At 41.6% G+C, this 21,477-nt stretch overlaps 2 protein-coding genes across 4 annotated transcripts in view; both read left to right on the forward strand.

Moving 5' to 3' along the window:
• The first annotated feature begins 294 nt into the window (after positions 1-294).
• poldip2 (polymerase (DNA-directed), delta interacting protein 2) lies at positions 295-15,949 on the forward strand. Of its 2 annotated transcripts, none has more exons than XM_022215139.2 (11): positions 295-512; positions 7,266-7,347; positions 9,273-9,370; positions 9,476-9,575; positions 10,295-10,370; positions 10,687-10,794; positions 11,751-11,887; positions 12,066-12,092; positions 12,191-12,316; positions 13,438-13,517; positions 13,697-15,949. In XM_022215139.2, exons 1-11 carry the CDS (start codon positions 328-330, stop codon positions 13,809-13,811), a joined length of 1,134 nt encoding a protein of 377 aa, XP_022070831.1. In that variant the 5' UTR covers positions 295-327; the 3' UTR covers positions 13,812-15,949. The 2 variants fall into 2 exon arrangements, with proteins under 2 accessions (XP_022070831.1, XP_022070832.1); XM_022215140.2 differs by having other exon boundaries at positions 7,272-7,347.
• Positions 15,950-18,546: 2,597 nt separating this feature from the next.
• Positions 18,547-21,477, forward strand: part of lrrc75a (leucine rich repeat containing 75A) — an 86,664-nt gene continuing 83,733 nt past the window's right edge. The window contains exon 1 of one of the 2 annotated variants that reach the window (XM_051957836.1): positions 18,547-19,638. In XM_051957836.1, coding sequence (XP_051813796.1) covers positions 19,375-19,638 — 264 coding nt within the window. In that variant the 5' untranslated portion in view covers positions 18,547-19,374. The remainder of the gene's footprint in view (positions 19,639-21,477) is intronic. The other variant, XM_051957837.1, reaches the window with a different exon arrangement.

Here is a 21,477-nt window from a genome sequence, read left to right on the forward strand (position 1 = left end):
AAACATAAATATGCCAATTACCTATGTTTGAGGTAAAAACAAACCTACATTAGCATTTGCTGAGAAGCTATTAAATCCTGTCTGCATCGCTTTGGTGAGTTAATTTTGTTTTTAAATATCTTGTAAGCTTTTCATTTCAACCGTTTTATTGTTGTTATAAGCGTCCCCTGTTTGGCTCCTTATGTGTTATATTTTCTTACTACTCTCATGTAATCAAGGCCGTCATGCCTCAAATGTCTCCCGTTCTTCCTCCATTCCAGCTAGTCCCTGAACGCAGCACCAGCAGCTGCTATAATGCGTGTGTGTTGACGTGCATGGGCAGCAAAGATGGCGGCCTGTGCGCTTCGCCGAGGCTTGCTGAGCAGCGTCAGTAAATACAACAAGAAGCACACACACAGAATACTGAGTATCGCTGACAGCACCGGCGGCTTCGAGGCGTTCAGACCGCGGTTCCAGTGCCGAACCTGCGGACTGCCCGGCGCTGTTCAGCCCAGGAGGTTCATGTCTTCACGGTAAGAGACGCAGCCAGTGTCCTCCTCAGTCTGAGCTAACAGGCTAAAGACTTTAGCCGAATCCGAGCTGGTTAAGATGGCACCGTGAGAGTGTTAAAGACTCTGGTCCCGTTGTTGTTGAGGGGACATATGTCTGGGGATGGGGCCTGAGTCATGAGCTCGGTTTGTTAACGTGAGCTGACATTTAGCAGCAGAAAACTATAAAAGTACAGTCGTCCTCTGCTGTTCATTAGCTAGCAGTGTAGCTAGCCAGCATGGGTTGAGCAACAACTGACGTCGTCTGATCTGACTGCCTCCAACCTGCTGAGTCAAATCCTTGCACCACACACTTAAAGTTAGTATACACCGTGGAAGATTTAATGAAGTGACACCTTTGAGAAAGATTAACACTGGAAGCACATTTGTAATCCTCTAAACTATTGCAACAATCTGAAAATTATCCTGATTTGAATGTATAAATCAGGTGCTTTTACTTTGTCTGTTATGGAATTTAAGGTTTAATGCTGGATCGCACTTATTCTTTACATGTTTGTACATGTAGCCGTATCATTTTACTGTTGACAGAAACAAAACAGCAACATATAATAATAATGACTCCAGTGTACTCACCACACTGCAATGTCAGATCTCTGTGTTTAGCAGACACTGATAAAATATTCTCAAGGACTGGCTAAGAACGATTAAAATTTATGACAAGCTGGGCCTAGATCTTTTAGTGGCATGCCTATTTCAGTCTGTAGGGAGAAGTGATGCTTGGCAGGGTGACACTTGTGTCCCTTCATCTGCATATTCAAATCAGACAAGTCAAAAAGGCACAAAGGTGCTTTTAAGAAGGCCATCCATACTCTGTAAGGTGATGACTCACCCACCACCAGAAACATGAATATAAAAGTTTATTTGACCCCACAAATTGAAATAATAAGAATTACAAGGATTGTACATTAGAAAATCCAAATATAAACAATTGGCACAATAAAAATAAACAGGCCAGCAAAAGTGCAGAGAATGGATATTATACCCAATAATTACAACATATGGTTAAAACAACTCGATAGAAACTCAATCTGAGAGGACTAAGTATAGTGGAAACCAAAGTATACAAGATGATAACATCAGTAAAAGGCTTCTGAAGACAATAAATAGTGGTTTAAAAGGTGTCACTCATGTTTCTGGTTAACCCTCAAGCGACCAAGCTATTTTAGCGACTAAAATGACCGACTGGGGTCATTTATGACCCCACTATATTTTACACAGGAACATGTCTACTTTAGTGCCTCTTTTGTGCTTTCTTACCTATTCCACTCCACTGCATTTTAAGATGGATATTCTAAAATAACCTTCTGTAATTATTCATGGATTTTAATCATTTTTGACTCAGAGCCAAAGTAAAACCATATAAACAGTATGATGCATTGTAAGAACGCAATAACATTTATTTAGACACGCTTTGTCTGCCACTTCTTTTAAAACTTTTCTCCTTTTGTTTCCTCAATAGTAAATCAAAAGTACATGAAAACAAAATGTACACAAACATCTTGTCTGTATGTGTGCAATGTAACATGCAGAGAAGTATTTAGATTAGGGGCGGCTGTGGCTCAGGGGGCAGAGCCGTTTGTCCAATGCAAGACACTTTACCCACCTTACCTCCAGTGCTGCCACTTACACTGGTGTATGAATGTGTATGCTGTGCTGTTGGTGGTGGTCAGAGGGGTTGTAGGAGTGGATTGGCAGCCAGTCTGCCTGCCCCAGGGCAGCTGTGGATAAAAATGTAGGTCTACCAGCTATCGTGCACTACAAAACACTGAAATATAGCAATTAGAGGTAGAAATAAATAAATAAAACTAACACCTACAATAGTGAAAAACCTACACATCTTTCTGGGGTCATAAGAGACCCCAGACAAGTTTCCATTATCCTTGTCACACCAGTTGGCCGATCTCTACAAAAAACTATGAGCAGCTGTAGGACAAGTAGATTGACAAATTCATGGTAGGAAACATTTTCTGGATAAAAGATATAAAAACGGCAAATATAATTATATGGCTGGATTCATAAATGACCCCACTCGGTCGCTTGAGGGTTAACAAAGATGAGGCCAAAGTGTAATCTGAATTCAGCAAACAATCGTTCTGTGTTCACTACAGTGAAATCCCATCTGTAACTCAGATCTGTTCACACCTCTGTCTGCTGTCTTTAGAAGTGTTTTTATGCTTTACAGTCATCAACTTAACCTTCCAACATCCTCTCATTAGCAGCACTTAAATACACCTCTGTGAAGCCTTTCAGTGTTGCCCCACAACATTTTGTTCAACAAATCCTTTCATTCATTGAGTTGGATTGCTAGTAATGATTTATCATCGTCAGTATTTTCCTGATTAATCCATTACTTGCTGTGTCTGTACCATGTAGGAAAATATTTAAAAAGGTAGATCGGCGTTTCCTAAAGGTCAAAATGACGTCCTCAATTGTCCTCTCTGGCCCACAACCCAAAGATATTCAGTCACAGAGGAGGAAAGCAGCTGTAAAATATTCACATTTAGGAATCAGAGAACTTAAATTCAGCTGATAGGCAATTAATAGACAGTACTGGAAAACTGTCCCCACAGCCACCTGAAACTAGAACACCATGAACCACCGCCTTTGACAGTGCTTCTTGACCTGATCTGTTGGCTGTGATATTCCATTGACTCTACTAAAGTGTGAAATAAACCGATATTCCCAGATCTACCAGGACACATGCACCACACCCATCGTGCAGACTCACTGTTATGACTTCTGTTTTCACATTGCATCTTTTGTACTTTATGATACTTTATTTTTTGCATTCTGTACTCTTATAATACTGTATTTTTATTGTAAATGCCACAAATTTGCACCTTATTGCACGTTTCTGTAAATACCAGCATTTCAGGCACCTTATGTTGTCTGTCTGTCTAATCTGTGTGAGCTACTGGATACCTTGAATTTCCATAAGGGGATAAATAAAGTATCTATCTAGAATTCAATGCCCGAAATCGAGATACTTCATCACATAGATGCAACAATCTAATCTTTCCTCAAAGTACTATTATTTGGTGGACTGATTTAATACGGCCAGAGACATTTAAGGTAGAGTTGGTCTGGTGTAGACGGTGTAGTGATTTCTCTTACCACTGGCAAATTTAGAATAAAGTATATAAGTAAGATGCTGGGCTTCTCATTTTTGCAGGAACAGCTTCAATACACCTCAGCATTGGTTCTCCATATCTCTGTAAGTTCAGTGGAGTGATGTACACCACCCTACCTAAACATATTCCCTGATTTGGTGTTTTGATAATGTGTTGGAGAGCGTTATCCAACATGTCAGACCAGAATCTCCCAGAAGTGTTCACCTCAGTTAAGATCAGGCGACTGTGAAGGCCGTAATAATTCACATCACTATCATGTTAAAGCCATTCAGTGACACCTTCTGCCCTATGAATGGGGGTCATTCTGGGAGAAGATCACTCCAGTGAGGAGGATAGAAATGTTTCTTCATAGGATCAGATGATCACTTAGCACATCTGAGTATTAATTTGTTGTGATCTTTCCAAGTGTAGAAATGGCGCCCACAGCAGAACAGAGCCACTGGATCTCCTCACTGTGGGGATCAAGGGTTCAGGTTTCTCCTTTAATTGCCCCCCGTCTGCACCACACCAGTGTACCAGAACCCTCAGACTGCAGCCCTGAAATGACCTGCTGGGTTCTAGAGTGTAGTACTTTGTGCATGCACTCTCTATGTTCAAACCTTTTTACTGTTTTATCTCAAGTATCAAATCCACCAAGCTCTACTATTGCTGTCTAATGTAGCTGCATGTAATATCTGCATAAGAATATCAAAGGGAGAAATGCTGTGTTTTAGTAGTTTTGACTGGTGGATAAATGAAACCTGCTGGTAAACCGTGATCCAGCAGATTTTTTTCCCCCAGTGTGGACATGTGATCAGAGCTTACAGACTTAGAGCTATCCTTAGTAACATGTGGACAGTCATGGTAGCTCTGCTCACTACTACCTGGCTTTAAAATGCATCCGTTTGTCTAGATTTAAAAAAAAAAAAAAAAAAAAACATTTTCTTTGTTGTTTGGTCGGTTACACCCTCAGCTTGGGGTTCACACCCATGTTGGAATAAGAGGAAGTTGGCTTTGATCCATCAGAGAGAGAAGCTCTTGTTTTTGTAGCTGCCTTCATCTGATCAACCAGATAAAGGTGCTGACAGACAGATGGAGAGGTAGAGTGAATCAGAGGGTGAAATCCCCCCACAGTGGTTGGAATAGCAGCAGCAGTGATTCAGTACCATCTTGTATCTCCCAGCTTTTGTTTACAAGTGCCTTCACTGTATAATGACACCTCCTGTCTCACTGCTGTTTTTACAGCTCCTCAGTGACATGTTGACAGCTCAGTGGCACAGCGACCTGCTCTCACTGCTCCGGCACAGCGGAAACAGGGTGAAGGGAAACGGATAGTTTCTGTGCTTATTGGCAAGAAGAGTTGTTGACTAGGCCTGGTTTCAGAGTGTGCAGTTGGTTGGCTAAATTTAGATTAGTGATTATCTGTGGCCACAGTGTATTGACATTTCTCAGATTATTGCAGAGGTTCAGACTGAACGGAGGAGTCCAGTGTGTTGGAAAGCAGCTAAGTCCAGGTGGGCTGGTACCTTATATCCATAAAGTGTTTTCTATTGCAACCAAGAAAAAGGAAACATTATTATGTTAAAGGCATTATGGAGGATGTTTTTTTTTTGTTGTTTAATTTGTCTGATTCACATAAAATGAATATACTGACCTTTAGTGGACTTGTATGTATGGTCTCTAAAAGAATAAAAAATTTTAAAAAATAACTGTGGACATGGCAGGACCTGAAAAACATCAGCCAATCAATGCGCTCGGACCGAGACGTTTGGTTTGCTCCCTTTCCTGTCAATCAAAAATCTTCCGGCTCTGGCCTAGTTACGTAGATTACGTACGCCTTGGACTTACGTGTTTTCCCTGTTTTTGTATTTTTTTACTGACTATTCCAGCAACTCCAAGCAAAAGTTGGAACTTGTAATCCTGTCAGTAGCTAGTGCTGATTTATCATCAAAATGAAACAAAAAGTTTTTGGAGTAAAGCTGTGGGATTTTGCAAGATCCCATAGTTTAGGTAGAAGTTTTTGCATGATTTTTTTTTTTCAAGAAAATCCATGAGCTCAGCTGGGATACTCTAGGTGAGCTGCCATGGAATGACTCTTATTCAAAAAAGTATGCTGCTTAAAAAAATTCACAATGAAAACATTATGCTTAGAGGAAAATATCATGACATTAGAGTTGCCACAATTCCACCTGGACATCTTTCCCTGCTTGGTTAATGCTTGATGCAAACTTAGCTTTGCCAGAAAACGTTGGGCTACACTGAGAGCAGTACGTAGAAGACATGGCATTCCTTTGTTTACAGCATCACAGCCACATGAAGAGCAGGTCTTCAGAGATTTGGGGCTGCAGTGGCACAGGAGGGTCTGAATAGTCTTTCTTTTGAAAAATGAATTGATATGAAGCAAACACAGGTAGATGACATCCTGTGTGTAAAATAGTTTCCATGCTGTGTTGTGATGATGATGAGTGGCCAGCATTAGCTCTTCACTCTCCTCTCTCCTAGTGATCACATTTAGTAGCACTGACTTCACAAATGGTTGCAGCCCAGAGCCCTGATGCAGCACAAAATGTAAAAACTGTTATTTAAAAATACTCACAAAGCCTCTGTAACATTAATATTTTAAATCTGAAGTTACTTCTACAGTGTTCGTATCTGGAAGAGCTGAAAGAATTAAGAGATAAAGAGAAAATTCACTGTATTGGAAAGAAGGAACCACTAAAAAAACACTCCGATTCCAGCATCTACGATTGAAGCATTTGCTGCTTTTCTTTATATGTATTGCAACATATTGAAACTCTTTGGGCTTTTTTAAAAACTATTTTCTTACATTTTCTAGGCAAGACATTCAGTGGAGTCAGTAATGAGCACAATTATGTGAGTAGCTTCTTAATGTGGCTAAATGTAACTGCTTTAACCTTTGCTTTAGTAGTATTTGATTTTTTTTAAACATTTTTTTTCCAGGCAGGATGTTAAAATAGTCGCCTATCAGCTGGTGAGGTCTGATTTCCAGCTCTGAATGCGTTATGGTACAAGAACATTCCTGACATTACCTAAAGCTGTTTGGTCAGTATCTAGATTCTGTTTTGTAACTATATTCCTCGTAGTAAAATCATTTTACCTCATGATTATTCTTGTGCAATACCCCCATAAAAAATACCCTGAAACCAAGTTACTGTGGAATATTAAATCCGCGTCTGTATATCCACCTCATTAATCCCCAGTATTCATCTCTGTTGTGAAGATTAGCTGTGCAAGGAGCACTGAAGTGTTATTTATTTGAACCGACCAGCTGCTGTTGTCACTGGTAATGTGCTCTGTGTGTGTGTATTGTTGCCAGACTGAAGGTCGTGTTTTATTCCATCGTGTCGAAGTTGTGATTGAGATTATGACTGAAGGATTGTCTCTCCTGTAGGGCTGAATGTAAATGTTCTATACAGGCGAGAAAATCCTGAAGCCTCTTCACATCGGGGGGATTTCCTGTTGGGGCTCCTCAGGGACTTATGGGATGTTTGTGTTGGTCCATATATGATGCTGTTTTGATGTCTGTTCTCGCGTTTTGCACAGTAAGCGGGGTGCGGTGTGTAATGGTGTTGCCTGTTTTTGGCAGGAACAGGCCTGAAGGGAAGATTTTGGAGACTGTGGGAGTGTTTGAGGCTGTGAAGCAGCATGGCAAATACGAAACAGGACAGGTAAGACACACTTCATACTCGCACAAAAAGAACATACCAGGCCGTTTTCCCCTACAGGAACCCGTGGGCTGCAGAAACCAGTCCTGTAGAACCTCTTTCTTGGATCGGTACTTCTAAGCAGGCCTGATAAACTGCTGCGTGGTGCTTGAAGCTGATTTTTGAACTGGGAAGAACACAACAAAGTTCATTAAGTTAAAAAGCTCTTGAGTACCACTTGAGTCCTCGCTATCAAACATTGCCGACATCAGATTTACCATATAAGCTAACAGCAGCCAGCAGCATTGTTGTCATTGTTTTGACGTGCTCAGAGTTGACATTGAGGCAGAATCGTTACCTCGCCTTGTGAGTCCAGTGGATCCGATACTGCAGAGAGGTTTAAGGGCTGCTTACTGGAAATGTTTGCCCCTTGTGCCGGCTCCGAGTTCCTGCAGTGAAAAGGCCCCTTTTGTCTGGTCTAGCTCAGATTCCTGCTGTGACTTTAACAAATCCAGTGTTTCCTCTACAGTTGCCACGCTTACATGAGACCTTTAATTCGGAATTAAAGTTAATTCCGCTTTAAAATCACCTTGTAAGCACTTAATTCTGAATTAAAAACTTAATTCCAAATAAACTACCTGGTTTATTCCGATGTTAATTCCCAATAAACTAATTCCTGTGTACGTTCTATTCATCTATACAGTTAATTCCGGTCATTCTGCGCATGCTTGGCTCCTCACGTAGCGACGACATAGCGACGTTCACGTTCTGCGACAGAAGTAGTATGCCACTGTCGAGTTGCTGTTTTAAAACAACAATAAAAAGCAAAGTGAAAAGCGTGCTTATTAGTTGTTCCTCCGTGATGTTGGGGAAAAGAAATGCCGCGGCAAATGGAGTTCGTTTTCTTCCAGTAAACAGGGATACGTCACGTTCGCTCCCTGTCCAATCAGAATCCTTTCCAATGCCCAAGCATTAAAGCGGAATTAAGGAAAGGGAAAAAAACGTGTGGTCCACGTAAACCTGAATTCAGAATTAATATTTCCATGTAAATGCAAAGCACAAAATTGTAATTCCAAATTAAGAAACCTCATGTAAATGTAGCCAGTCTTAGCCGCCGCTCCTTCAGATTTCTTTCTTTATATATATATATATATATGTAATTGTTGTAAATACACAACCGCCACATCTCCACCTTCACAGCAGAGTTCTGCACTGTGTCGGGTAGCCACGAGTACTAAAGTAAACTACAGATAACTATCTTGCTCCGCATCTACTCTTTGATACGACGGGTTAAAACGACGTTGATGTCGTGAGAGCACGGCCTTGAAAGTGACGTCACGTCACCAGGTCAGAGGGTCGTCTTTCAAAATAAGACGGCGATTACCGAAGAAAAGTTCTTAGCTTAAGATAACTTTTCTATTTTACAAGTTAAATAGACATTCACAAAATGTTGATGGCCAGCTAACATTACGTAACATATCGGTAGCTTCAGTTAATTGGGCTCGGTGTCAATAACGTGAGCAAACTAATTGATAGCATTAAGCTAATATCTACACTCTATTATGTAATTGCTGACTGCATTTTCAGATGAGCTTGTTCAAATATTTTTTTAACATTCAGCCTTTAGAAAGATATTTTCAACTGGCCATTCAATAAATAGATCTGCAGTCAAATGTCATTTGTTTTTATCGCCACCGCTGCTGAAAAAAATCCTGGAGGAAACACTGAAATCCTCTAGGGCAGTGTTAGGATTGTATTATTGCAGTATATAGTAGTTGTTCTATCTGAACTGTTTTTGACATCGTGATAAAATTCAAACTAAATGTTGTTATTATAGCACATTTGTATGATCTTGTCAAGCAACTATAATCCCATCTAACCTATGCAGTATTACAGATCCTACATATATAATCTCATAGTGATTTATCTGTTTCCCTTGTTGTCTTCAGCTGTTTCTCCACAGTGTGTTTGGCTACAGAGGCATTGTCTTGTTTCCTTGGCACGCCCGACTCTACGACCGAGACATCACCCCTCCCATGTCTGACAGGTAGGCCTTCATTTGTTAGCAGACTGTACCAAAAGGCCCCCCACTGTTTGAGTTTTGGGGCTTTGTAGTTTTGTCAAATTCAATTTTTACCATCTCTTCCCTCAGCAAACCTGAGCCCCCAGGAGCCCACGGCTCCAAGGAGGTGAAGGGGAAAACTCACACCTACTACCAGGTCCTCATCGACACCAGGGACTGCCCTCATATAGTAAGTTGTGTTTTTAGCCAGCTCAGGATCAGCAGCTTCTGTCTTGTTTCATTTAAAGCTAAAATACTAGAAGAATCCAAACAGGTGAACTGTAAATATTTTTTGATCTGCCGTTTCTCGGGCATTCACTCTATTTAGTGTCTGTTTTAAAAAGTAAGATATGGTTTGTGGTAGAGTGGAAAACCCTCTGGAGCACTAACAATGGTTTAAACTGACACCTGAAAACACATATTACATGAACATTCATGTACACTGAGATGTGTGAGCTGGTGTAACAATGAAGCAGGAGGCTGGTTGCTTAAGAAAGAACTGCAATGGTTAAAAATAAGACCAGAGATTTCCCGAACTGCACAACAGAAACAACAAGGTCAGCAACACCTGGAATTTGGCTGTCAAAGCTGATGTGTTTTTTTTTCTCTTCTGGATAGCAATGTGACAAATCAGAGAAAGTCGTGTTGTGACAGTAAGACCCAACCAGAAACGGAACACGAGTGTCTTTTTGTTTCCAAAAGTCTCCATTTCTGTCCAGAAATCCTTTTAAGTATCCTAAAACATCACAGTAGTGTGAACTCAAGGAGTAAACGTAGCAGAAGTTTAGTCATCCCCTTGGGTGAATTCAAGAAATGAAAACATATCGGTGTGGTTGTAGCCTCTCTGTAGCTGTTTATAGTTTGTAAGTGTCCAGGAGTATGACCCTCGCTTGGTGCTGTGTTTGACAGTCTCAGCGCTCTCAGACAGAGGCAGTGACGTTTCTTGCCAACCATGATGACAGCAGAGCCCTGTACGCCATTCCAGGTATGCAGCTGTATTCAGACCTGACTTCACTGAAATGTTACAGACTGTCATCATTAATTGTTTCAGTTTAATGTGGCTTCCATTATACATAAAAATGACAGGAGATGTTACGATGCTGCTGCTGATACCTTCCAGCTCAGTATCCCTTTTTTAGTTCCACCTAAGTTTGACAAACTGCATTTAAGTCTGTACAGTCGACTTTATTCAGATCCTAGTCAGCAGTTTAGCTCCTGCTGGATGTAAAGGTTCCATTTGGGATGCTAATGATTGTTTTATCTCCTCCTCCATGTGACAGCATCTCTTCTTCTTCCTTCAGGTCTGGACTATGTGAGCCATGAAGACATTCTGCCCTACAACTCTGCAGAGCAGATCCCCATTCAGCACGAACTCTTTGAGCGCTTCCTCATGTACAACCCTGCAAAATGTAAACACTGTTCTGCACACACAAACCTATTTATAATGCCTAAAGGTTCACTTTACTGCACCACCAATGTTCTGCTGTATATAGCTCATGATGAACATACAGTGAGAAAATGATTTCCAGCACTAATGTTATGTTTTTCAGCAAGTTCTTAGAAAATTGTCTTCCAGTTTAACCCTTTAAGCTTCAGTCAATTCCAGCCGTTTTCAGTACAAAAATCGCTAATATTCTATTTTTAAATAAAAAAATTACGAAAAATACAGGGAATATTGGACGGGCATCGCGAGGTGCATTTCCTTGAAAATGACCGATTCGGGGATTTTATACCGACTTCAGGACATGTTTTGGACAAAATAGTTTACTGGCTTGTGTTGTCTGGATGTAAAAGGTTGGATTATGGCCGTTTTTTGTGGAATCTTTTTTTTTATGTGTAATAATAAACCCGGAAATGTGAGTCGCGCTGTGTGCGTTGAAGCCGTGTATAGAGAACGGATGGATGAATATTTGTTTTTGTCGGACAAATGTGTTTTTCTCACCCGCTGTGGTAATCGCATCTGAAAGTGGTTTATACCGGCGGATTCATGAGAATCTAAGCTTTCCATCGGCGTATAGTGTTTGTATAATCGTGTTTGCAGCCATCGGACATTCTTGAAATTCCTATGCAAATTAGTAGGTGTACCGCCAGCGGTACACTGAAGCTTATTGTGTAAGTTTAGGTGTTCATTTCTGTATTCTTTCCTGCATTGGCTGGGTTTGTTGTAAAATGTTAGATTCATATTTCTCTTTTAAGTCAACAATACTACCCTCCAGAATTATAATTGAATGAATTTGTTTCCTTGTTAGCCGTCATTTGTAGTTTCACATGTGGTTCAAATCTTCATAGACTGTATGAAGACTGTAATGTAAAAGAGATAGCAGTTCTTCAATTTGTGTGTTTTGTCCTTTTCTGGTGTCCGTAGCTCCTCCGTTCACAGCCAGAGACACCCTGAAGGCATGGCAGGAGAAGAACCACCCTTGGCTGGAGCTCTCGGACGTCCACAGAGAGACCACTGAGAACATCCGAGTCACTGTCATCCCCTTCTACATGGGAATGAGGGTAAGTGAAACGTCAGAGCTCTAGCCAGAACCACACCCACTCACAGTTTGTCTACATGTCATTGGTGGTATTTGGGTGTGCGTGTTAAGACCTTGCAGCCATTTTCTGTTCAGATTGTCATTAACATACATCTCTTTAGTGAGTTTGAAATGTAATGACAATTCCTTCTTGTTCTCAGGAGGCCCAGAACTCCCACGTTTATTGGGTGAGTAGCACCATTTCTACCATGTCAAGGGAAAATTGTGAAATTAACGTCCACAAAGGAGAACAAGGAGTAATGTTTGGTCTGTTGTCTTCCTGCAGTGGCGCTACTGTATCCGTCTGGAGAACATGGGTAACGAGGTGGTTCAGCTGAGGGAGAGGCACTGGAGGATCTTCAGTCTGTCAGGAACCCTGGAGACGGTCCGAGGACGAGGCGTTGTAGGCAGGGTTAGCATACATGCAACACACACAAATGCAACATCCAGTAGGATCTTTCCATAGCTGGACGATCAGAGTTTGAAATCATAGTGAACAGGTGAGTGATGGATCTGACCTGGTCTTTGAGGACACCACATACTGTCACACTGTAGATATGGCCTAAAACAGGGGGGTCAAACTCCAGTTCAGGTTCCACATTCAGCCCAGTTTGATCTGAAGTGGGCCGGACCAGTAAAATAAGAGCGTAATAACCTGTAAATAACCATGTTTCCTTTGTTTTAGTGCAAAAAAGAATGTTCTGAAAATATTCACATTTAAGGAATTATCTTTTTGCAAAACATTATGAACAACCTGAAATTGCTAAAGATGAATAAGTTTAATTTCAGCAACATTCAGCCTCAGTTTATCATTTCCACATTACAACTTTCAGATCAGAGTGTCTACAAAGAAACACAACATTTAGTCACAGCTCTCTGGAGCTGAATGATAAAGTATTTTACTTTATGATCAAAACAACAGAAGTCAGACAAAAAAGGCTAAAAACAACAAAAACAAGACAAAATATTACAAAAATGAGACACAAAAGAACAACGAGCAATCTAGTATTTTTCTTGATCAAAAAACTTGTCATGGTCTAGAAATTATTTTGAATTTACAGTTTTACAAATTTACACTTAATGTCTTCTGTGTAATTTTCCACTTTACAAAGTCATCCTATGGGCTGGATTGGACCCTGTGGAGGGCCGGTTTTGGCCCACAGGCCGCGTTTTTGACACCCCAGGCCTAAAACATATTCTACTCAATCGCCTGTTTTTGTCTAAATGTATTGAAGACGACATTAAACTAGTGATTGAGAACATAAACCCATTAGAAGAACATTTAGTGAGGTAGCAGATCAAGTGAGGAGGGTTGTTTTCTCCCAGACCTCGATATAATCTGACCTTTTTTTTTCCAACCAGAGGAGTCGCCCACTGCTGTTCATTGTAAAGAATGTAGGTTTAAGCAAAAATAACACATGTAAGCCAGCACATCAGTGTAAATGAGACATAAAAAAGTGTTAGCCATTCAGTGTCTCACATTTATAAACAGTTTGTATTTTAATCAGTATATTTGTGTTTTTGTCGTCGTAGGAGCCAGTGTTATCTAAAGAGCAGCCAGCCTTCCAGTACAGCAGCCATGTGTCTCTACAAGCCCCCAGTGGTCATATGTGGTGAGTCTACTGCTACACGCATCCCACATGGGCTACGTGTTCGGCTACTTTGTCCATGTTGTGAATGGTTTATGTTCTGTTGGATTTGCTATTTTAAGGTTTTTAACTTTTCCGAGCACTCGCTAACCTGCTGCTGTTGATGTCTGGTTCAGTCACTCAGTCTTCTTGTCTGTGTTTAGGGGGACGTTTCGTATTGAAAGGACTGATGGATCCCACTTTGACGTTCGCATTCCTCCTTTCTCCCTGGAGAGCAACAAAGATGACAAAGCGCCCCCTGCTGGCTACACATTTTAAGTGTCGCCTCCCACCAGTGAGCCCCGGACATGCTGTCAGTCCTGGTCGTGTCTGGGTTATCTAGAACGGTCCTCTCTCTGTGACGTGGCCTCAGCATAGACTAGTGTCAGGCAGGGGGAAATTATAGCGCTTTCTAGATAATCCAGATGCAGGCCCACCTTACCGTTATTTTTGTCAGCCAGCAGCAGCATGTCAGTGATTCAGTCGTATTGGGAGAAAATCAGTCTGTAGTCCTGTGTGTCTTCACTCCATGCTGAGTTGAAGAGACATGAGAACAGGGTGGTAGGAAGGAGAGTTAGTGCTGCTGAGCAGAGCTGGTCCTGACATGCCATGGCTGAAATGTTGACTGGGTTGTTTTTATAGAGGGAGTGTTTCCTGCTAAGATCTGGGCTCACAAGAAAGAAAAGCTCCTTCAGCTGATCTTTACACTGAGGCCTCAGGTGAATGTCAAAGTCAACGAATAAGCTATGAGTATACCTTCAGACTCCTCCCTCTGTTATGATGTTGCTGTTTGACAACATGACTCTTATCCTGAACCCTTTTCTCCTCTCATGGCTCTTGAGCGTAAAACTATCCAATCACAGCTGAGTTATGTAGGATTTCAGGGAGAACCGTTGAGTTCTGGGCTGGTAGGAGAACAGAAGTGGTTCTGATTTATTGTGACACAACAATGAAGCACAGTGGATGTCACCAATCAACAGAAAATGACACGTTCATGTCAAAGTCTTCAAGAATTTTTAGTAAAAATATCTAAATGTGTTCGTGTTTGTATCTAGTAGGAGCATCTTTGGCAGCAGTTACAGCTTTGGTTCTGTCATTTATTTCCCCAGTGTTTCATGCAGTTCTGCTTCAGTCCTGTCAGGATTATAGCCCACAGAGAACATTTATTATTTAAAGACTTCCAGGGCTTTCTGTAAAGAGGCTTTCCCACGGCATGATGCTGCCACCAACAGGCTTCATGATGTGTTCATGTCCTGTAGGATGGATGGCAGAGATGGAACAAATCCAGCACTTACATGTTTACTTGAATGGCCAACTCAAGATGGTTGTATTATTGGTCTTAAAGATCCTGTGCGTGGACACTATGGCACTGTATTTACTAAATATGATCACATGTAGTTGAGTATATTAGATACCTCTCCAAGAAAGCAGAGCTTTTAGGAAAATCTGAGCTTCCCAGTTGTGTTTACTATCTTTATGCTGACATGAACTGCTGAGAAGTTGGAAGTTATTAGTGTTGTTAGTACTTAGCTATCGGTCATGGAAGTCTCCTTTAGTGTCCTCTGGCCTCTTGGCAGCCCCCCTCATCAGTGTCCATTGTTGTGCCATATCCTTTTAATTGTTATAAAACAGTATCTTTTCCCCTTGTGGCACTTTTTTTTTTACCCTGACACGCATTTTTGATTATGCCAAAAACAAAGAATAGTCATCAAACTTTCCATATTTAAACCTTGGGATTCCTTGTCACACTCTGAGTCCACTGGGGATTTGTGTTCATATGGATCAGACTAATAAAGTAGCTGCTGCAGTCCTAATCTCTGTGGGAGAATACTTACACCATCCATTAATTAGTGTTCCATATATTCACAGACTTGTGGAGATCTCTTTAAAGATTTCTCTATGACGTTAAAGTTCTGTTGCTCGGTGCTTCAATTTATCATCCACTGTGATTCCATGTTGTGAAAGCTCGAACTGAAAGAAGCAGAAGTCTTTGTGTAAGCAGTGAACTGTGTGTGTTGACAGCCAAAAGTAGATCCTCCTCCAGCTGGAGGTGAGGGTCAGGTGTGAGTTGTCTTTGAATAACAAAAGCAGCACACCTTCAAGTAATTAAACCCAGTCGTTGGCAGCCAGCGTTGTGGCTAACAGGAGGACGGTGAAATGTCTCTGCAGCCTGAGCTTTCTGTTAAAGCCAGAGTGAAGTCTTCATCCTGTCCTCACACACTGGATGTCTGTCATCAACGCTGACTGTTTGACTTTGCAAAGAGGGTTATGAGCCTAACACTTCTCCCATAAAGTGAGGAAAGAAACTAACATTTTTGTTTTCATAAGGGGTTTGAAACAACTATGATGGTTGAAATGCTACTGTAAATAGAGATGTAATTAAAGGCAAAATAAATAAATATACCTTTTGAAAAATATATCTTTACATTCCTGGTTTGCTTTTTATCCATCAGACACTCATACAAGGTTGCATTTAGCTCATACTGAACTCTGCTGGGTAGACGTTCGTGAAGTTTTCTTCAGTGATCTATCAAACCTCCTTCAGCACTTCAGAGTTCTTCTTTACTCTTTCGCAGTCTCTTCTTTTTTTTCTCCTGATCTTGTACAACATCTGTGACATTCAGGTCACTTGCGTCCTTGTGAAGTCTAAATAATGAGTTTAAGACCCTACAGTGATACTTATGGTGTGAATTTAGATAGATAGATTAAACCTTATTAATCCCACAGTGGGGAAATTTATAGTGTACAGCAGCAAATGGAACACTTGAATTAAAAAAGAGACCTACCTAAGTAATTTAAATGTTAAGAAGTAAACCCCACCAATGTATAAAATACAAAGTGACCCAACTGTAATAAACATTAAGGGTAAGACCCTAAAGTGTTATGAAGGTTAACCAAACTAATGTAGAACTGAAGTTGTGAGCCAACAAAGATATCCATGAAAACCCAACAGATCCAAGTTTTCCCTGGATTCCCTTGAAGCAAGTGCTTTCTTTATTTAAAATAAACTTCTCTGCCTTTGTCCGTTTCTCTCTCTTTGACACACAGATAACAGTATATATAGTTGTCTATCTGCTGTATATCAAGGCAGCCTTGAGTTCAGACTCCTACAGCTACATTTTCTAAGATGGAATCATTGAAACCAATGCATCTTTGTCACAAAAAACAAACTTGCATTTTGGTTCTTTATTATACATCTAGAAATACGACAAGAAATGCTGCATCAGAAATACATAGTGATTGAACTACCGGTTTTGGTGAAGTATAAAATGTAATTTTCTTAGTTGTTTGGATTCTGAACTTCTTGTGAATGATTAGGATTGACGACAACTGTAGACTTCTCTGAGGCAACTCAGTTAGGGCAGATTTGAAACACTCGCTAGGCTCGGTCACAAACGCTACAGTGGGAAAGTCTGAGGAGCTCAGGAAAGATCTGGAAAAGCAAATCATTGAGCTAAACCAGTCAGAAAAATCCCTCAGAGCCATTTCAAATCAGTTCAATCTAAAATAATCTGTACCAACAAACAGAAGCATGAAGTGCAGGACACATTTATGTCATCACCATGACCAGGAAGAATACAAAACCTATGACCTGCTGCTGAGAGACAATTAGTCAGGATGGTCAAAATCAGCCGACAATCACATAAAATCAGGTCTGCAGTGAATTACAAACTGGCTTTGGTAAGCTGCATCTGTAATAATGTGTGTTTTACATTGTTATGAGCTGAGAGGCTGCCATGCAAAAGAAGGAAGCCCTCCCTTTAGAAGCAGCACCTTAAGGCTCGAGTCAAGGTCGCTGCTGATCACATGGACAAAGAAAAGGCCTTGTGGAGCAAAGATCTGCTCTCAGATGATACAAAAATGAGCTATTTGACCACAAAAAATATTTGGAGGAGAGAAGGTGAGGCCTTTAACCAAAAACACCAAATCTACTGTTAAGCATGGTGGTGGCATTATTATGCTCTGGGGCTGGTGCTTTGGATGAAATAATTTGGATATTGAAGAGGGATTACCTCCACATTCTACAGAGAGAGAAAAAACTGAAATCATTCACCAGATAGTTGGGTCTTGGATGCCGTTGGGTGGTCCAACAAGACAAATAATAAATAATAATAAATCTATGAAAGAAATTTAAGAGTTATACATCCAGAATATTGCTACAGTTCATGGTAAGTGCAAAAATGAGCGAAATACTTGCCACTTTAGTCTCTTGAAACAGTTTGTGATTTAATACTGTGTACATATGTTTACCAGTTGCATCTTGACAAAAAGAATGAGAAATTCATATGTATATGTATTAAGTTGTGGTTGTGTTTTAAGCACATTGTAATTCTGGTATTGATGGATGAATTCCAGACACCACCAGCAGATGTCAGTGCAGTCATTTCACTGCTCTCTCTCGAGACACATTGATCTATGTGAGCACATATGCTGCTCATAATGCTGGTAAATCTGGGATGTTTCCATGTTGTCTCCTTCATGAGATGTTCATGTTTCAGTGTGAGTAGCCTGAAACTTGAACCTACACTTGTCTAGTAAATCAGCAGTACACAGCATGAAACTATATTCAAGCTTTTCAAACAGCGAACAAACGAGTGAATGAAAACAACAGCAAAGGGAAGCAGAATAAAGTGCACACAGATTAATAATGCACACAAATAATGACAGAAGGCTACAAACAAACGTAACCAAAATGAATAAATGAATGTGCAGGCTGTAAATGGATTGATTCACACTGAGAACTGTTTCATTTAAATTAGTATGATATATTGAACACGTTCTTTTATGCAACGGAAGCCACAACAACATCCTATTTTAATAACATAATACGGTATAAGGGCTGATGAAATAAGACAATTATTAATATTAATTAATTTGTTTATTTTTAAGTGTTTTTGAAATAATCCTGTGTATTGGTAGAAAGTGTGTGTCTGCTGAAATCAGCCTCAGAGCTGCTAACTCTTCTCCAGCCCTGCCCTGCTTCTCCATCACTGAGAGGAGGGAGGACTTGTGCTCACATGCACTCGCAGCGCGCTCCCACTCACTCGATAGGGTGCAATACATAATTCAGTCCCAGCAAAGAGGACACCTCAGTCTCCATCCTGTCCAGCCGAGCTGCAGATCAGACGGAGACGGCTCCTCCAGCTGCTGATGGGAGGATAGAGAGCCCTGGAGGAGGACGATCTCTGCGTTTGCTGCAGGCAATGCAGGACTTCCAGCTGGGGAGGGAGGACGGGGCAGAGCGAGGCTGAGACACTGCTCCACAGCAGACGTAAACATTGCCATGCCCTGCTTCCTGCAGCAGCTCCTGCGCTCTGCTGCCTGCTGCTCTGCTCCGGGACCCGCTCTGCTGTAGAGGACAGCAGAGGAGAACACGGAGGAGACCAGAGCTGCTTTCGAAGGTGACCGTTTAGTGGTGAAGTTGTGTTCGGGATAGGAGGCTGCTGCTGCGGGCCACGCTCCGCTCCGTGCTGCTGCTGTCCTGACTGCGCTGTGTCCGTGCTTTGTGTCCGTGTTTTGCGGCCATGCTGCAGGCAGCATCCTCAGACCTGTTCCCCACTTGAGCTTCACTCTCCGGGAATAACAAGTTCGAACCAGCAGAGAAGCAACAGAGCTCCCTCTGTTTTGTGTTTTGTCCTCTGGGAACATTCACTCTTCTGTGTAACTGTGTGATGATCATTCTTCATGAGCAGCCTGGACTCTCGCTGGTCTTCACTAGGATGTGATCAGCTGTTGACAGTTTAATGAGCAAACTATCAGGAGCATCATTCAGACCTGCCTCTGCATGACTGCTTGGTGGGAACAGCCTCCTTGTTATCACAGTTCACTTTAAGGCTTCACCATGGGTGCCAAGCAGACCAAAGGCCAGGAGCCTGGAGGGGCCAGTCCTCAGCACAGCTGGAAGAGGACCCCCACCAAGGAGCGAGGGGACATCCTGGCCTCCCTCATGCTGAAGTCAGGGGACAGGCTGAGCCGTGGCGGGACGCCCCCGCCCTACCAGCGCAGAATCGGTATGATCCAGGAGATGATGCTGATGGCCAAGCAGGGCAAACAGGACGAGGCCACAGAGATGCTGAAGACGCTCCGACAGGTAGCTGCTCAGTGTGTGAGTGTGTTTGAGAGTGAGTGAACCCTGCTTGCTCCTCTTTCCTTTCCACTTCCACTATTCTTTTCTTCCATGTTGTTTATCCTTAAGCTGATGTCAGCAGTGATGCTTACAGAGAGGCCAGGCTCACATTGACTGAACTGATTCAGCCATCGACTGCCTACGTGCCTGATGAACTGACCTCCTCCCTGCCTGTGAACATCAGCCCTCTTGGCTGGCTCTGCTTCACTGGTACAGTGTGGTGGCCGCTATGATTTACAGCCTCTCTATGTATTTGGAGACATTTGCATCGCTCGGCTCAGCTGGCTGCTGCTTCAGAAAGAGGGAAAAGCCTCAAACAGACTCGAAGACGCTGTTGTGGTGCGAAACAAAAGGGAAGCAGGAGAATGAAAATGCCACCAGTTGAATGGGTAGATTTGGAGAGCAGCGGAGAAAGGAGGGATCAGAGCACAATAGGAGAGAAATTATGAAGAGCCGATGTGAATATGTGTTTATTATAGTGATAAGGTGGAGTGAAAAGAGAAACTGGTTCATAATCCTCATCCATACAGACTGCAGTGCACAGCATCCATACGCTGTCAGTGTTCAGTGTTTATCTCTCGGTGACTCAACCACAGGAACCAGCGCCTCAGGCTCACGCTCATGCAGCTCACTTTATTGTTTGGGGATTTCCTTCAGCTGTTTTCTGTTATTGACTGATCATTTCCATTTGCATTGTTAATCCCTGAATCAATGGCAAACACGGGGCAAACAAACTTTAAGACAAAGGCCGTCTTTCCACACACACCGTTAAGGGATCGCCATCTCTGTCGATGCTGGATAAGGCTGTGATAGCACAGAGGAGGATGAGCACGTTTGCAGTGTAGACACAACAACACAACAGGGCAGTGAGGGATTCTGTGATTTCCAGGGCAAAAGGCTGAAACCGATGAAGACATGGTGGAAAAGGAGAGTTTTTAAAAGTTTAGGTTTCACATAGACAAGAAAAAAGTTAACTGTTTGCTACACCTCTCTCTTTTTATCTTTAGATCATTTTGAATTGAATATTTAAGTACTAAGAAAATTAGACATTCATCAGACATTTTAGTAGAGTAGATAAGTCACCATATAAGCTGTCCTAATAACCATAACCCTGTTTTAGCAGACTTAAAGAGCCCATATACGTCCACAATTACAAGTTTAGAGTTTTATTTGTTAGATCTAGTTGATTTATTTCTTTATTTTATTAATTTATTTAATCAGGGACCATGCAATTATCATGGGACACATAGAACCGATGCATAGTGTGTAGCATAGAGCTAATTTACAACTCCTGTCCCTGGTTGGGCTTTTAAGTAAAAGTGGTCAAAGGACCAACAACACAAATAAAAACAGCACAGAAAACATTAAAAACCCACAACTCCCACCCACCCACGCACACACAAACACACACAAACACACACAATGACACAATCACAGACAGTCAGACCGTATAGATGTTATAGGTGGGTACATTCTTGGTTTTCTTTCAGCCAATGCTTCACTTTTGCTGTAAAAGTTTTAAAATCTGCTAACCTGATAGGTTTACAGCTGTTCATGTTGAAAAAAACACATTACTTTTTAAATTTTACACTTCACCTTCTCTCAGTCTCTGTCTGAAACTCTCCATTTTAGCTCCAGTATCTTGAAGCTCCACTCATAAACAGCCCCGTCTGCTCTGATTGGTCGGCCAGCCCAACCAAGGTGATGTAATGCTCTCACAGATCATTACCTCATAGATCCCAGACTTTGTACCCTCAGCAGAACCGGCTCCAGTGAGGAAATAAAAGTCATTTTATTTCCACTTTATTGCCAGATTAA

This window comes from Acanthochromis polyacanthus, chromosome 13, assembly GCF_021347895.1.
Source record: "Acanthochromis polyacanthus isolate Apoly-LR-REF ecotype Palm Island chromosome 13, KAUST_Apoly_ChrSc, whole genome shotgun sequence".
Classification (NCBI taxonomy): domain Eukaryota; kingdom Metazoa; phylum Chordata; class Actinopteri; family Pomacentridae; genus Acanthochromis; species Acanthochromis polyacanthus.

Coding starts and splice junctions, on each gene's coding strand:
- poldip2 (XM_022215139.2), top strand. CDS start 328: ATGGCGGCCTGTGCGCTTCGCCGAGGCTTGCTGAGCAGCGTCAGTAAA. Junction 7,348..9,272: donor GCAAATACGAAACAGGACAG/GTAAGACACACT, acceptor TGTTGTCTTCAG/CTGTTTCTCCACAGTGTGTT. Junction 9,576..10,294: donor CCAGGGACTGCCCTCATATA/GTAAGTTGTGTT, acceptor TGTGTTTGACAG/TCTCAGCGCTCTCAGACAGA.